The sequence below is a fragment of the Myotis myotis genome, unplaced genomic scaffold (assembly GCF_014108235.1).
Source record: "Myotis myotis isolate mMyoMyo1 unplaced genomic scaffold, mMyoMyo1.p scaffold_m19_p_1, whole genome shotgun sequence".
NCBI classification, from domain to species: Eukaryota; Metazoa; Chordata; class Mammalia; order Chiroptera; family Vespertilionidae; genus Myotis; species Myotis myotis.
In genome coordinates this window covers 119,047,004-119,064,401 of record NW_023416313.1, presented here as the reverse complement: position 1 = coordinate 119,064,401, position 17,398 = coordinate 119,047,004, and the positions used below count along the sequence as shown (strand labels likewise).

The window sequence follows — 17,398 nt, the reverse complement described above, 5'->3', positions numbered from 1 at the left end:
TTTGCTGAGAATTTATATCATAAATGGATGCTAGATTATGTCAAATACTCTTTAAGCATCTTTTGATATGATTATATTATTTTTATCTTTTTAAAACATGTTTTTATTGATTCTTGGGGAGAGAGAGAGAGAGAGAGAGAGAGAGAGAGAGAGAGAGAGAGAGAGAGAAATCGATGTGAAGTGAGAGTGAAACATCAGTTGTCTGCATCCTACACACTCCTTACTGGGAATTGAACCTACAGCCCAATCATGTGCCCTGATTGGGAATTGAACCAGCGACCTTTTGGTGCACATCAGCCAGGGCATATCCTTCATTTTGTTCAAGTGGTGTATCATGTTAATTGATTTGTGGATATTGAAGCAACCTTGCAGCCCAGAAATAAATGCTACTTGATCATGGTGTATGATCTTTTTAAAATATTGCTGGGCCCGATTTGCTATTATTTTATTGAGGACTTGTGTGTCTGTGTTCATCAGGGATATTGCCTTATAATTTTCTTTTTTTGTAATGTCTTTGTTGGAATCAGGGTAATGCTGGCCCCTCATAAAATGAGCTTGGGAGTCTTCCTTCATCTTGAAATTTTTGGAATAATTTGAAGAGGATCAGTGTTAATTTCTCTTTGAATGTTTAGTAAAATACACCTGTGATGCCATCTGCTTGGGACTTTGTGCCCTGACCAGGAATCCAACCATTACCTCCTGGTTCATAGGTCAGCATTCAACCACTGAGCCATACCAGCTGGGATGTTGTGAGTTTTTTTAATTTTCTTTTAACTTTTATTATTGAGAATACTAGAGGCCCGGTGCACTAAATTCAGCAGCAATCAAAGCACGAGTGTCTGGCGTGGAAGGGTAGGTCCTAGCTGACCTCTGGGCCGTAGCAGCACCTGGGACCCAGGGCCTCCACGCGCCCCCCTCCACCTGAGTCAGGGCGCCTGAGTCCCCACGTGGAGATGCAGTGAGCGCAGCCCGACTCTGCGGCCCTGGGCACAGCATGGGCCTCTGGGCTGCACAGTGGCACCTCATGGAAGCCAGGCAGGCAGCGCGCTTTCTCCCACCGGCCTCGCAGACCAGCTCCTGCACTAACCCATGGGGAATCCGATCTGCCCCTGTGGTCCCAGCGGCTGTGGTGTGGCTCTCCCAGAAGAGGCTGCTCGGGTGTCGGGGAGGCTCCTCATGGGCGCCCGGCACCTGAGTGCAGGGGCTTCTCCAGCATGCAAGCCCTTGTGTCCTGGAAGAGGGTAGCGGAGGAGTGAGAGCAAGCTCAGCGGACACCCTGCATTCTCACCACACCTCTGTCCCTGTCAGCCTCTCTCCAGGTAGCCAGCGAGAGGTCACAGCCCCCCGCCCAGGCACCGTGGGAGGTTGGTCACCACCACCCACCCCCAGTTCCCCATCCCAGCCTGGGGCCAGGCCCCCATCGGGCGATCAGGGCCTGCCTGTTGCTGATCTGCTGGGCAGTCAGTCGGGGCTGGGTTCCCTGCCCAGCTACTTCAGCACCTGGGAACAGGGCAGCAGCCCTGCTGCTGCCACTGGTCACCGTCTGCGGGGCAGTCAGCGGGGCGATGGGGCCCCCTCTCACACCTGCCTTGGCCTGGCACAGCCTGCTCACCTGCTCCACCATCCCGCTGCGGTCCCGCTCTCCTCAGGGCCCGTGGGGCTGGCAGCACCTCCACTGCCGCCCCAGCATCATGTAGCTGGCGCCCGCATGTTCTGTGCCCCCCCTGGTGGTCAGCGCACATCATAGTGAACAGATCGAACTCCTGGTCGAGGGGACAATTTACATATTAGGCTCTTATTGTATAGGAAGGATTACAGATGCCCTCCTTTTTTCCCCTGTTGCCCCCCTCCACCTGGTTCCTACCCCACCCCAGGCCTTCACCACCTTTTTGTCTGTGTCCATAGGTAAGATCTTTGGTTAATCTCTTCCTGCCCCCCCCCCCATCCCCTCTTCCCTCTGAGATTCATCAGTCTATTCCACACTTCCATGCCTCTGATTCTGTTTTTTTGTTTGTTAGTTTGTTTGTTTTGTTTCATACATGAAAAGACATTTTTTTATTGTTTTACTATATAACATAGTAGTGAATATACCTGATTGCATTTTCTCAAATGGCAAATGAGAAATGGGACAGCATTTTACTGAAAACCTCAATATCATCTGTCTTTTGGAGGATTCAGTTTCCTACGATGTGTATGATACTGTCCACAAGGATACCAATGGTGCTTAGTAGTAAAGAACATTTTGCTAAGTTGTTCTATCATGGATCCTTGCTCAAAGTGTTCATCTTTTTCTTCTAATCTGGTTTTTGGTGTTTGGTCCTGTGTTTCTCCATAATTATGCACAAGATCTGGCCGAGGGATAGGTTTAGTGTCATCCTTCACAGAAGGATGGTAGTAAACTATTGTCGTGCCATCAGATGTCAAAGCAAGTTCTACTTCGCAATTATAGTCATCTGGAAGAGAAGAGTATGTGGATTTATGACAAACACAATATAAAGGTCCATTTTGGATTGGAAATAAATATTTCAAGACAGTTCTGTTTGATATTGCCCATTTCACTGCTGATACGTCCATGGTGAATCAAGATGCTTATCAGATGGTATGGAAAAAGATTTGAAGAGAATATGCTTTTATAATTTGCTTCTAGGCATACCTGTTTTTAATCCCTCTACAGCTGCTCACTGCGAGCCCACCATCTTTCCTCCAGCTGGGTCCTAGGAGACATCACTCCTGCCTCTGATTCTGTTTTATTCACCAGTTTATTTTGTTCATTAGATTTATTTATTTTTATTTTTAGATTCAATTATTGGTAAATATATATGTGTTGCCATTTTATTGTTCATATTTTTTATCTCTCCATGTTCTCCTTCTCCTTCTTCTCCTCCCCTTCCTCCTCCTCCATCCTCCTCCTTCTCCTCCTCCCTCCTCCTCTATCCTCCTCCTCTTTCTCCTCCTTCCTCCTTTTTCCTCCTTCTTCCTCCTCCAGCTCCTCCTCCTCCTTCCTCCTCCTTTTCCTCCTATCCTCCCCTTCTTAAAGAATACCCTTCAACATTTCATGTAATACTGGTTTGGTGGTGATGAACTCCTTTAGCTTTTTCTTATTTGTGAAGCTTTTTATCTGACCCTCAATTCTAAATGAGAGCTTTGCTGGGTAAAGTAATCTTGGTTGTAGGTCCTTACTAATCTTCCTGGTTGTTCACTTTGAATATTTCTTGCCACTCCCCGCTGGCCTGCAAAGTTTCTGCTGAGAAATCAGCCAACATTCGTATGGGCACTCCCTTGTAGGTAACTAACTGTTTTTCTCTTGTTGCTTTTAAGATTCTCTCTTTATCTTTAACCCATGGTATTTTAATTATGATGTGTCTTGGTGTGGACCTCTTTGGGTTCCTCTTGTTTGGGACTCTGTGCTTCCTGGACTTGTAAGTCTATTTCTTTCTCCAGGTAGGGGAAGTTTTCTGTCATTTCTTCAAATAGGTTTTCAATATCTTGCTGTCTCTCTCTTCTCCTCCTGGCACTGCCGTGATGCAAATGTTGGTACTCTTGAAGTTGTCCCAGAGGCTCCTTACAACTATCTTCATATTTTTTAATTCTTTTTTCTTTTTTTCTCTTCTGGTTGGGTGTTTTTTGCTTCCTCATATTTCAAATCTCATTTCTTTGATTCTCAGTATCCTCTACTCTACTGTTGAATACTGTAAATTATTCTTTATTTCAGTTAGTGTATGCTTAATTTCTGACTGGTCCCTTTCCATGTCTTTGAAATTCTCACTAAGATCCTTGAAAGTCTCATGAAGATCCTTGGGTAACTTTATGACCGTGATTTTGAACTCTGTATCCAGTAGTTTGCTGGCTTCCATTTTTTTCATTTGTGACATGTTTTTGGTTTTCACATTTTGGCTGCTTCCCTGTGTTTGTTTCTGAGTATTAGGTAGAGCTGCTATGTCTCCTGGAATTGGTAGAGTGGCCTTGTGTAGGTGGGCTCCTGTGTGGGCTATGTGCAAAATCTTATTCTTGAGCCTTGATCGCTGTTGGCATCACTGGGAGGAGTTGGCCTCCAGGCCAATTGACTGTGAGGACCAGCTGCAACTATAGTGGGAGAGCTGCTATGCAGGAAACACCCCTATGGAGCAGGACTTGCTTCAGTGAGGATCTGGTGGTCACTGAGTTTGCCTCTGGAGTGTGTCACTTGTGGATGTGTAGAATTGTAATCTGCAATGGTCTGAAGCTGTCCACTGGGTGCACTGGCTCTAGGACCTTCAGGGAGGAGCAAAGTTAGCCACTGCCTGGGGCCACACAGCAGGAGCTACAGAAGGATCTGCATACAGCTGCTATTTGCTGTTGGTAGTGGGCTTGGAATTCTCAGGTGAGGCCCAGCTGTGAAGTAAGGCAAAGTGCTGGATCTTTTGCCTTTTAATGATAGGTTTGGGGCACACTGTCAACAGCTACCGCTTGTTTGAGAGATTTTAGCAAAGTCTGAAGCCTGAGAGCCAAGACAGGACATTCATATGGAAAAGCTGCTGCAAACAGGTTGGGTGGGGCTGCAAATTGGATGGAACGGTGTCTCAAGTAATCACCAGGCTGGAGCAAACAGTGTGCTCCAGGCTGATATGGCTGCCTGCTCTGAGACAGGGGATGTCCCAGCACAGGAATCCCTGTCTGGGAAAAAGCCATCCCCAAGTCCTGCCCAGATGCCAGACAATCCATTTCCTCCCTCTATGTATCTGGGTCCCCCAATGCTGCCCGGTGCTGGCAGTCTGAGTAAGTTCGTTTGCCAGCCCTTTAAATGGAACACCTGAGTCTTCAGCAGCCTCTGTGTCACTCAGCTACAATCCCGCTGGTTTTTACAGCCTGTAGTTGTGGAGAGTTCTCTTCCCAGCTCTGGGAGCCTGGGCTGGGGGTCTGGTATGTGGCTGGGATCCCTTGCTCCTCCTGAGTGGCCCCCTCAGAGAAAATCTCCCTCCCAATTAAGAAAACACCACACGTGTTGGACCAGCCCGTTCTGTGCCTTTACTCCTCCTACCAGCCTCTGTGTGCTTTCTTCTTTACTTCTCTAGTTGTAGGACTTCCAGGCAGCCAGCTTTCAGGCAGTTCTGGGTGATGGTTGTCTGTATTTTAGTTGTAATTTTATTCTGGTTGTGGGAGGCAGTAAGTACAGGAGTTTACCTACACATCCATCTTAGTTCTCTTGTGAGTTTTTGATTATTGATTCTATTTTGTTAGTAATTATCAGTCTGTTCGAATTTTCTGTTTCTTCTTGATTCAGTCTTGGAAGATTATGTGTTTCTGGGTATTTATCCATTTCTTCCTGGTTGTCCAATTTGTTAGCATATAATTGTTCATATTTACTTTTAATCCTTTGTGTTTCTGTAGTGTCAGTTGTCATTTTTCCTCTTTCATTTATGGTTTTATTTATTTTTTAGCCCTGTCTCTTTTTCTCTTTATGACTTAATTATAGGTTTATTAATTTTATCTTTTCTAAGAACCAGGTCTTGGTTTTATTGATCTTTTGTATTGCTTTTGTAGACTCTATTTCATTTATTTCCACTCTGATCTTTATTAGTTCCTTTTTTCTACTCACTATGGGCTGTTTGTTGTTCCTTTTCTAGTTCCTGTAGGTATAAGATTAAATTATTTATTTGATATTTCCTTTTATTTTTCTTTTTTTGAGATAGTCCTATATTGATATAAATTTCCTTTCTTAGAGCTTCTTTGGTTGTGTCCCATATCTTGGGTGGTGGTGTTTTTATTTTCATTTGTCTCAAGGAATCTTTTTATTTCTTCCTTAATCTCATTGTTAACTTATTTACTGTTTAATACTATGTTATTTAGCCTCTATGTCTTTATATGTTTATTAGTTATCTTTTTGAAATTGATTTTTAGTTTCATACCATTGGAATAAGAAAAGATGCTTGAGCCCTAGCCAGTTTTCTCAGTGGATGAACATCAGTCTTTGGGCTGAAGGGTCCCGGGTTCAATTCCAGTCAAGGGCACATGCCCAGGTTGCCAGCTTGATCCCCAGTAGGGGGTATGCAGGAAGCAGCCGATCAATGATTCTCTCTCATCATTGATGTTTCTGTCTCTCCCTCTCCCTTCCTCTCTGAAATCAATAAAAATATATTTATTTTTTAAAAAAGAAAATCCTTTTTTAAAAAAAGGAAAGATGCTTAGTAATATTTCAATCTTATATTCATTGAGACTTGTTTTGTGATTTAACATGTGGTCTATCATAGAAATGTTCCATGTTCACTTGAAAAGAATGTATATTCTATTACTTTGGGTTGAAAAGTTCTAGGAATATAAATTAAATATCTGGTCTATCATTTAAGGCTACTGTTTCCTTGTTGATTTTCTGCCTGGATGAGCTATCCATTGGTGTCGATGGGTTGTTAAGTTCTCCCACTATGGTTGTATTACTGTTGATCTCTCTTTTTCTGTCCAATAATACTTGCTTTATAAATTTAGGTGCTCCTACTTTAGGTGCTTAAGTGTTTACAAGGGCTATATCCTCTTTTGGGATTGATCCCTTTATATTTACTGTCCTTCTTTATCTGTTATTATGGCCTTGGTTTTCAAGTCTCTTTTTTTTTATATAAGTATTGCTACTCCAGCTTTTTATTTTTCATTTTCATTTGCATGAAATATCTTTTTCCCTCCCTTTAGTTCAATCTGTGTGTGTCTTTCTATCTAAAGTGGGTCTCTTGTAGGCAGCATATGTATGGGTCTTGTTTTCTGTGTCTTTTCATTGAAGCATTTAATCTGTTTACTTTAAAGTAATAGGTATGTAGTTATTGCCATTTTGTTAATCATATTTCTATCATCACCTTTTTCTCCTCCTTCATTTCTTATCTTATCCCCCCCTCTACTCCCTCCTCCTCCCTCTTTTAACATTTCTTGTGATACTAGTTTGATGATGTTGAACTCCTTTATCATTTTCTTGTCTGAGTTCTCTATCTCTCCTTCTATTCTAAATCATAGCCTTGCTAGTAGAGTAATTTTGCTTGTTGACCGTTGCTTTTCATTACTTTGAATATTTCCTGCCTATTTCTTCTGGCCCCCAAATTTTCTGCTGAGAAATCAGCTGACAGTTATATGGGTGCTCCCTTGTACCTAACTAACTTACTTTTCTCTTGCTGCTTTTAAGATTTTTTTTTTGTCTTTAACCTTTGGCAATTTAATTATGAAGTGTTTTGCTGTGGGCCTCTTTGGGTTCATCTTGTTTAGGACTCTGCACTTCCTGGACTTGTATGTCTATTTTTTTTTTTTTTTTTTGCCTTTTTAGGGAAATTTTCTGTCATTGTCTCTTCAAATAGGTTATTAATTCCTTGCTCTCCTCTTCCCCTGGTACTCCTGTGCTATGAGTGTTGATGTCCCAGAGTTCCCTAAACTATCCTTATTTAATTTTATTCTTTTTTTTTTCTGTTTTGATTGTTTTTGTACCACTTCGTCTTCCAAATTGCTGATTCGAACCTCTGCTTCATCTAATCTGCCAATTTTTCTGTCTAATGTATTCTTCATTTTTGACTGGATCTTTTTTATGGTTTTTATCTCTTTGTGTAAGTTCTTAATGAGTTCATCTATTCTTTTTTTTAATTAAATCTTTATTGTTCAGATTATTACAGTTGTTCCTCTTTTTTCCCCCCATAGCTCCCCTCCACCCGGTTCCCAACCCATCCTCTGCCCTTACCTCCCCCCCACCCACTGTCCTCATCCATAGGTGTACGATTTTTTTCTAGTCTCTTCCCACACCCCCCACACCCTTTTCCCCCCAAGAATTATTCTGATTTCATTGATCATCATTTTATAACCAGCGTTTTGACCTCTGTATCTAGTAGATTGCTTTCCTCCATTTGTTTAGTTCTTTTTCTGGAGATTTCTCCTGTTCTTTCATTTGGGACATGTTTCTTTATCTCCTCATTTTGGTTGCCTCCATGTGTTTGCTTCTACACAATAGGTAGATATGCTGTGTCTTCCAATCTTTGCAGGTGGCCTTATTTAGTAGGTGTCCTATAGGACCCAGTGATGCAGTTTCCCTGTTCACCTGAGTTGGGTGCTCCAGCAGTGTTCCTTGAGTGGGTTGTGTACTCTCCTGTTGTATTTGAGCACTTCAGTGGTTTGGATTGGCCCTTAGCCTGACTGGCTATGAGGACTGGCCCTGACTATGACAGACAAGCTGTTATGCAGGGTTGACTTCTTAAAGTGAGATTCACTGTAGCAGGGCTCTAGTGCCTGCTGACTCCACCCTTTTGTTGTATCATTTTCGGAGCGAATTGAGGTGGTGCTCTAGTGTGGTCTGAAGCCAGCCACTGGGTGTATTGGGCCTGGGCCTCTTGGGAGGAGCTCAGGTGCAGTCCTAGGTAAGCTGCTCCCTGTGCCTGACCTAGACCTACCTAGCAAGAGCTACAGAATTATCTGAGGTTGATAGCTGTCTATACTGGACTCCCAGGAGGTACCTGAGAGAAGCCACACTACGAAATGAGGCTGACTGCCACTAGTGCCAGTCTGGGAGACACTTAGTATGGGTATAGGGCAGTGGATGGTGAACCTATGACACGCGTGTCAGAGGTGACACGCGAACTCATTTTTTTGGTTGATTTTTTTTTGTTAAATGGCATTTAAATATATAAAATAAATATCAAAAATATAAGTCTTTGTTTTACTATGGTTGCAAATATCAAAAAATTTCTATATGTGACACGGCACCAGAGTTAAGTTAGGGTATTTCAAAATGCTGACACACCGAGCTCAAAAGGTTCGCCATTACTGGTATAGGGTATGCCAAGGCCAGCTGCTGCTTTTGGGGGGTTTTGGACTTTACAGAGAGTTTTAGGGAAATCCGCAGCACTGGCCAAGACCAGCCACATGTGAGGAATACCCTCTGTAAGGGGTTCAGGCCTGTGTGTGAGTTGGGTTGTGCAGGTTCTCAGGGAATCCCTAGGGTAGGGTAAGTTGGATGGAGACTCATATTTGGTGCTTGCCTGTATCTGCATACTAGATGGGGAAGGGCTCAGCAGAGGAACAAAATGGGGCCCATCTGCTGACCCTGTGAGGGGCAGAAGGGCACTCTACAAAGGAACAATGGCCTCTGACAGCACATCTGTCTGGAGGAAAGATGCCCATGCAGCCCTTGCCGTTGAGGTAGGCAATTCAATTCCTTCCTGTATGTCCCTGGCAATTTTGAGCTGCTGCCCTAGTACTGGAATTCAGCAAGTGAGTCTGTGTAAGTCTGTGTGCGGGCTCTTTAAGCAGAACCCTGGGGACTCCAGCGACCTCCAACTCACTCAGCCACAATCTGTGTTGGTCTTCACAGCCAGAAATTATGGAACTTCTCTCCCCAGCACTGGAGACCTGGGCTGGGTTACCAGGTGTGGGGCTAGGTCCCCTTGATCCATGTCTGGACCTCTAAAGTTGAGATATCTCTCCCAGTTCTTAACCACCACACATGCATGTGGGATCTGCCTGTTCTGTGTCTTTGTCCCTCCTACCAGGCTTAACATGGCTTCTTCTTTATATCCTTATTTATAGGACTTGTGTTCAGCTAGTCTACAAGGGGTTCTCAAGAGTGGTGGTTCTATAATTATGTTGTAATTTAATGTCGTCATGGGAAGAGGCAAGCTCAATGTTTATGTATTCAGCCATCTTGACCAGAATTGTTTTGTTTCTCTTGCTTCACAGAAAGAAACAGAAATAAAGGAACGATCTGTTTTTGACATCCCTATATTTACAGAGGAATTCCTGAACCACAGCAAAGGTGATTACCAAAGTATCATTCTGTGTTACTCATGTCTGTGACAGGAAATTTTGTTCTCAGGAGGAATACATTGATCAAAAGCAATGATAGTGATATTCCAAATCCTAGGACTGGTCTGGAAGAAGAAAAATTATTTGTATTTTACTCTCTAGTAAAGGTAACTACTCAAAGACCAGTGAAGGAAAACTAGCCCAGTGTTGTCAAAACTGCTTTAGTCTCTGGATCAAAGCAAATAAATGTACATCATTAATTCAGTTGCTTTTGAACTATTAACCTGGAACCATTTATACAAATGAAAGCCTACATCGGTGTCCCAAATGTAGTATAAGAGCAAAATTTGACCTCATTGTAGTAAAGATGGGAACCCAAAGCCGTGGTTACCCATTGTCCCACTGTTCCCCTGTGGAACCCCTCAGGCTTTTCATTTCATAGTTTAAAACAAACAGACAAACAAAAATACTTGGAATTGCAACTGTTCCTTGTAAATTTAAGTATAGAATATGACCAGCTTTAAGAATTAAATTAGCTCTGGGGAGCCAGGCGTTTCATTCCAAATTGCTATTTGGAGGGCTACAATGAGAATAGAGTAATGAGATGGGCTAAATTAGAGAAAGCTAAGCAGAATGTCCTTGGAAAAATTACTTGGACTCCTCAGAGATTCCTAGCGCTCCATGTGTTCTGTGTGTATCTGGGGGGATGTCCTCAGCTCGGGAGGCAGAGCTTCGCCAGCTTCGCAAATCCAACATGGAGTTTGAAGAGAGGAATGCAGCCCTGCAGAAGCACGTGGAGAGCATGCGCACAGCAGTGGAGAAGCTGGAAGTGGATGTGATCCAGGAGCGAAGCCGCAACACTGTCTTACAACAGCACCTAGAGACCCTGCGGCAGGTGTTGACCAGCAGCTTTGCCAGCATGCCCTTACCTGGTAATGCCATCCTTACCTGAGCACTTCAGAAAGTTGGAGGTGCTGTTTATATTGATACTAGAGTCCCAGTGCACGAAATTTGTGCACGGGCGGGGTGTGTGTCCCTCAGCCCAGCCTACAACTGCTCCAATCAGGGACCCCTCGAGGGATGTCCGACTGCTCGTTTAAGCCCTATCCTGGTGGGATCAGGCCTAAACAAGAAGTCGGACATCCCTCTCACAATCCAGGACTGCTGGCTCTCAACTACTTACCTGCCTGCCAGCCTGATCACCCCCTAACCATTCCACTGCCAGCCCGATTGACGCCTAACTGCTCCCCTGTCGGCCTGATTGCCCCTAACTGCCCTCCCCTGCTGGCCTGGTCACCCCTAACTGTCCTCCCCTACAGGCCTGGTTGCCCCCAACTGCCTTCCCCTGAAGGTATGGTCCCCCCCCCAACTGCCCTCCCTTGCAGACCTTGTCCCTCCCAACTGCCCTCCCCTGCAGGCTTGGTTGCCCCTAACTGCCCTCCCCTGCTGGCCTGGTCACCCCTAACTGTCCTCCCCTGCTGGCCCTGTCACTCCTAATTGCCCTCCCCTGCCGGCCTGGTCTCCCCCAACTGCCCTCCCCTACCGGTCTGGTCACCCCCAACTGCCCTCCCCTGGTGGCCTGGTCACCCCCAATTCCCCTCCCCTGCAGGCCTGGTCTCCCCTAACTGCCCCCCTCCCCCCCTGCTGGCCTGGTCACCCCTTACTTCCCTCCCCTGCCGGCCTGGTCTCCCCTAACTGCTCTTCCCTGCAGGCCTGGTCGCTCCCAACTGCTCTCGCCTGCAGGCCTGGTTGCTCCCAACTGCCCTCTCCTGCAGACCTAATCACCCCCAACTACCCTCCCTTGCAGGCCTGGTTTCTCCCAATGCCCTCCCCTGCTGGCCATCTTGTGGCGTCCATCTTGTGTCCACATGGGGTGGCCATCTTGTGTGTTTGAGTGATGGTCAATTTGCATATTACCTCTTTATTAAATAGGATTGGCATGGTGAGGCTGAAGTCTCCCCCAAAGAGAAAAATCCATAAAATAAGGGTGTTTTCACCCTCAGGGTTTTTTGTGCATCATGCAATAAAATCTCAATATTGGCTACAAATTACCCAAAATCTCAGGTTCTCTGGTCATTTAAATTTTTTCCAGCTATATTTTAATATGGCTTACTTTCTATTAGGTTTAATTTGATATTTAGAACAATGGTAACTGAGTAATAAATACTGATTTAGAGCATATAAGAAAAGTGTACTTGCTTGCTTTGTAATTTTGTTTTAATGGAAAGGAAGAAGAAAACAAACACTAGTATTTCTTATATATCTTTTCATGTTGAGGTAAGTCACAGAAGAAAACTGGGCAAGTCTCTAACCTTTGGTTAATGCAGCTAATCATACACAAAATAGAGCAATTATATACCCATCTGTTTATTTAGAGTATGTAGATTTCATTTCTTTGAGGTCTAAAAAAATCTCTCCTCTGAAATTAAAATTTTGTCTGTGAAGGAGACCATTTAAAGCAGTGGTTCTCAACCTGTGGGTCGCGACCCCTTTGGGGGTCGAACGACCCTTTCACAGGGGTCGCCTAAGACCATCGGAAAACACATATATAATTACATATTGTTTTTGTGATTAATCACTATGCTTTAATTATGTTCAATTTGTAACAATGAAAATACATCCTGCATATCATATATTTACATTACGATTCCTAACAGTAGCAAAATTACAGTTATGAAGTAGTAAAGAAAATAATTTTATGTTTGGAGGTCACCACAACATGAGTAACTGTATTAAAGGGTCGTGGCATTAGGAAGATTGAGAACCACTGATTTAGAGGCATAATTTCTTCTGCTGTGGATTCAGTTGTGTTATGGTCGAACCAAATAGGGAGGATTTTCTGACTTTTTTTTCTTATCTTATGTCAGGAAGTGGAGAGACACCTACCCTGGACACCATTGACTCATATATGAACAGACTGCACAGTATTATTTTAGCTAATCCCCAAGACAATGAGAACTTCATAGCTACTGTTCGAGAAGTTGTAAACAGACTTGATCGTTAAGGAATGGTGAGTGCTCACTGATATACTTATATGCCAGCACAACTTCAAAAATAAAATGGCCTTCGACTTTATCAGTACTACTAAAACTTTAGAATTATACTGAATAAATGAGTTGGAGATTTGATTCAAGATTCCTGTTGCATACTGGCTAACTGTAGTAAATAATGTTGGAAAACAGAATCAAAACAGTTTTACTCATGTATGCTTCAGCATAGTTTAATGGAAAGAGCATGATTTTTCTGGTTGGACCTTCATTACAGCTTTGTCACTCATTCTCCGTATTCTCGAGTGCTAACTTCCCAAAGAGTTTTGAAGAGTGAGTGAGAAACTTTGAGGAAATCACCCCCAAAACAGCACTTAAATATGAGAACAAAATAAGTATCACTTAATTTTTAAGCTTCCTTTCCCCTGGGAAATATTAATGGTAATTTACATTTAGTAGTCAACAAGACATTGTATGTATGTAAACCTACATATACAAGAAGCTTTTTATTCACTGTTGAATATTAGAGTGACAGTTGTATATTAAGAGTTAATGTGGACTAACCTTACGGTGAAACAGTTAGTACCTTGATTAAATTAATTAAAATATAAATTTTCAATAAGCAAAAATGAGAGGAGAGAGAAAATTAGCTTTTTAAAAATATATTTAACAGCTCTGGCCAGGTGGCTCAATTGGTTTGAACGTCATCCCATACACCAAAAAGTTGCAGGTTTGGTTCCCAGTCAGGGCAAATACCTACATTGTGAGGTTCAATCCCCTATGCATATGGGAGGCAGCCAATCTATGTGTGTCTCTCACATCAGTGTTTCTCTTTCTCTCTCCCTTCCTCTCTCTGTAAAAAATCAATAAACATATCCTTGGGTGAGGATAAAATATATGTATATTCAACAAATTACTAATGGTATGTGTTATGTCCTTTCAGAGGAGACAAAAAGTACATTTCCAGAAGGGATCTGCCCATGTAAACATTTTGGTACCAATGGTCAGTCATCGGGTATCATTTTTTAAATGGAACATGTATTTATACACTCAAATTCCTAGAGATAGAGTACCCTTTAGTATGCCATCCCACAAAATTGACAGCCCTTTGTCAATTAAATTGTTCTGTGCCTACAGACACACAAGCTGTGTGGAAATCCTAATATGTGGATACTAAAACAAGAGTGGGTAGCAGGATATGCTCCTTAAAATGGCCAAACCTGGGTTTGAATCTTTTATTTTTTTGTCCTGCAGGTATGTGAGCACACTCATATACATATTCATATTCATTTTCAGTATTTATTTATTTATACAAATAAATAAAATCAGTGATTCTTTTTTTAAAAATTTCATTGATTGGAGAGAGAAATTTGCTATTCCACTTATTTATGCATTCATTGGTTGATTCTTGTATGTACCCTGACTGGGGATCGAACCCACAATTTTGGTGTATTGGGACAATGCTCAAACTAGCACCAGGCTAGAGCTCCCATGATTCTTTATCTAATTAGGCAATATCTGCTAGCAGAAACAAAAGCAGTAGTCTTTATCCTTCTTGGCCATGCCCTTGGATGATAACCAGACAAGGCAATTCATTATACTTTAGCCTCAGCCATGCTCTGATGGAGAAAGAACTACTGTTTTTCTAGTAAGTGGTTAGATGGAAGGGACTATACTTATAAGATATGGCCGTACTGCCTGCAGAATAAAGCACTAGCATTACTGCTGCTTTTTGTGAAGGGAACAGCTTGTAAATCTAGGCCTGGGATTTTTGAGGAGCTCATCATCTTTCTCATTTTCACATATTGTTTTCTTGTGGGCTTGAAAAGAGAGAAGAGAGCTGGGAGAAACAGTGTAGGAGATTGTGAAAGAACACAATAACAGATAACATGGTGTCGCCTCACAAAGGTATAGGGCAGTTATTTTTGAGCCAAAAGTGGTTTTCTGTTTTGAGCATTTTGCTAATAATAAGATGGTCCTAATACTTTACCAGTCTTAGGGATATAAACTATAGTATCTTTTCTGAAGTGTCTTTTTTTTTTAATGTCTTTACCAATTTTTTTTTGTTTGTTTTTGAGAGAGGAGAGAGAGAGACAGAGAGACCGAGAGACTGAGAGAAACATCGATCTGCTGTCTCCCACACATACCCCAACTGGGACCAGTAACCTTTTGGTGCACGGGACAATGCTCAACCACTGAGCAACACTGGCCAGGGCCAAAGTGTCTTTGAAAACCTAGAATGTTATTATTCTTTATTTTAAACTACAAATATTTTGCCCTTGAAAAAATAATACCTGAAAATGAATTATTTTATTACTTACAGGTTCTTACAGTCTAGCCATGCAATCATAACTAAAACTGGATACCCCAGACCCTCAAAACTGTCAAACAAAACGTTATAAATACTACAATTAATACTAGCTTGGCTTCATTATACAAATATGTACAGACACCTAGGCCTGATGTCCTCAGCATTTGTGGTTCCACTGTCAGGAGCCAGTGAGTGAAGGGAAGCTAATGGTCTCCCGTATTAGAGGAGCAAATTAGCACTAAAAGGGACCTTTAGAAATTCTAATATTTTTACATATAAAGAAACTGAGTTCCAAAGAGGCGAAATGTCTTACCTGGAAATAGCTATGTAAACGACTGCAGAATCCAGGTATAGAACACATATATCAAAACTCTGGATTAGTGGAGTTTCTAAAACGTTATTAAGGAGGTGGGAGATGTGTAAAGGGGAAAGCACTAAAAATTTTTAGAATGAAAGCATTAAGATAAATAAGAGGTAAATAGAAAAAAATTACAATATAGTAATTATAATGTTATAAAATTTTGGTCAACCAAGTAAAAAGTTAGTTTTATAGATTTGCAATGGAAGAATTATCCCAGTTGGCATCTTGCTTTGTGGCTAACCTGTACCTAGAAAAAAAAAAATGGCTCTGAGAGGCCTCGGAGGTGATTTCATGTTGACAAGTGACTGCTTTATATACAAACTATCAAAATCCATATGTTGCTTGATTTCAATCTAACTGAATGATAAATATCTGGCTGTTTGAGGGTTGGGAAAAAAAACTTAAGTGATTGCATTTTTATCAGTGTAACAAGATTTATTGATCATATGCACATAATATATGCACATGCAGAGATTCTTAGACTTATACTTAAAGAAAAATGATTTTAATTGACCATCTACTCTTTGGACTAAAGTAGAGTACTAATTTTCTTTCATCAGATTTGTCCCTGATAGTTGCTTATCTGTGTTCAGCTAAATAATTTTCCTACATCCCCATTTCTCTCTCTCTCTCTCTTTCTCTCCCTCTCTCCCCCCCTTTTCTCCCCCTCCCCCACACCTACAGGTATTAGAGCTCCAAGATGTGAGGAAGGAGAAGCCATCTCTGAAAACTTGAACTGAGTAGAAGCAGAGGAGTACAGATGACTCTGCTTGTGAAGGAACTATCAGCTGTGAGTTAAATGCCTTCACCCAGAAAGCCATATGAGGGAGCGGCAAAAAGAACATGTTTATGAGCTTCCTATAGAATCCTCTTTGCGAAGCTTTGAAAGTGTGCAGCCACTCTCCCAAGTCTTCAGTTTTCTATCATCTGCTTTTCTGTTAAATTGGATCTGCATATAATCTGTTGTCATCTTCTGCAGCATAAAGGAAGCCTTCTCATTGTTCTACAGATTTGGACTCTTTTATTAGTGGCACTCTGGTTTTCTTATCTACATGTCACTTTTTTAATGCCTTTGGTTGTTCTTTTTATTCCCTTAACCCCCACCAAGTTACACATCTTCATTTTCTGACCTCTGGGCTTTGTTGCTCAGCAGGGTTCTGAAGGAGAGTTTCTCTTATTGGACAGGCCCAATCTTCTGTCTTTAGCCTACTTGACTCCAAAGAAAGGAGCTTCTTTCTAACTAGGTTCTGTGGTGGAGACTGTTTCCTGTCCCACACAGTGTGCAGTGGGTGCCAGCCCTCGTGGAGGCTTTGTGATTGCTACCCTGAGAAGAAGCTTTCCTTCCTCCTCAGTACTGCCTGCTGTTTTCTGAGCTTAACTCCTACACATACCCTGCATTCCAGCCCAGGTTCTTCTGTTCCCATCTGTCGACAATGTCTTCTGGAGCATTTTTTGCTGTGGAAAAAGTCATTGGTAATTAGGAGAGAACAGAAAAAGTAGTCTCTCATTTGGCATTGGGGGGAAAAAAAGGTTTATCATAAGTAAAACTGACTCTGCTTTAGGTACACTGATTCATGGATGTGGATAGGCAGAGATGTTATCACAATAGTCTCTTGAGCTGACAAGAAAGGACACAGAGGAATTCCCATGTCCTTTGTCTTCCTTCTATAACCATACTGTAGAATCTATTGCAAAAGGACAGGCTTTCCTTCCTTTTCCCCCTTTAGTAAGTACATTTTTTAAAAAAACACCAAAAGAAAAGAGGGGTTCCTGATTCACACCTAAAGGTTTGGTTTTTGTCTTGATGCTCTACAGCACAAGACTGTGTGTTGCAGCTCTGGTCTTTGGAACCAAAGCCAGGCATGCTCAGCCCATTGTCCAGGCACCACACTACTAAAGCAGGTGGACGTGTGGCCTCCTCACAACATTCTCACAAATCAGGGTGCAAGTCGGAAACCCCCTGGTGACATTGCTGTACCATCCTGTCTTTTTAGCATTGCTGTA

General features: G+C 42.3%; 2 protein-coding genes across 4 annotated transcripts in view; one reads left to right on the top strand and one right to left on the bottom strand.

Moving 5' to 3' along the window:
- Nucleotides 1–16,184, top strand: part of HMG20A (high mobility group 20A) — a 137,405-nt gene extending 121,221 nt beyond the window's left edge. For all 3 annotated transcript variants that reach the window (XM_036349871.1, XM_036349853.1, XM_036349861.1), the window contains 4 exons: nt 9,670–9,745; nt 10,452–10,667; nt 12,603–12,745; nt 16,079–16,184. In XM_036349871.1, the coding sequence (XP_036205764.1) occupies nt 9,670–9,745; nt 10,452–10,667; nt 12,603–12,739 (429 nt within the window). In that variant the 3' untranslated portion in view covers nt 12,740–12,745; nt 16,079–16,184. The remainder of the gene's footprint in view (nt 1–9,669; nt 9,746–10,451; nt 10,668–12,602; nt 12,746–16,078) is intronic.
- Nucleotides 2,132–2,574, bottom strand: LOC118676267 (39S ribosomal protein L42, mitochondrial-like). The gene has a single exon (XM_036349899.1). It carries the CDS (start codon nt 2,572–2,574, stop codon nt 2,155–2,157), a length of 420 nt encoding a protein of 139 aa, XP_036205792.1. The 3' UTR covers nt 2,132–2,154.
- Nucleotides 16,185–17,398: the final 1,214 nt, after the last annotated feature.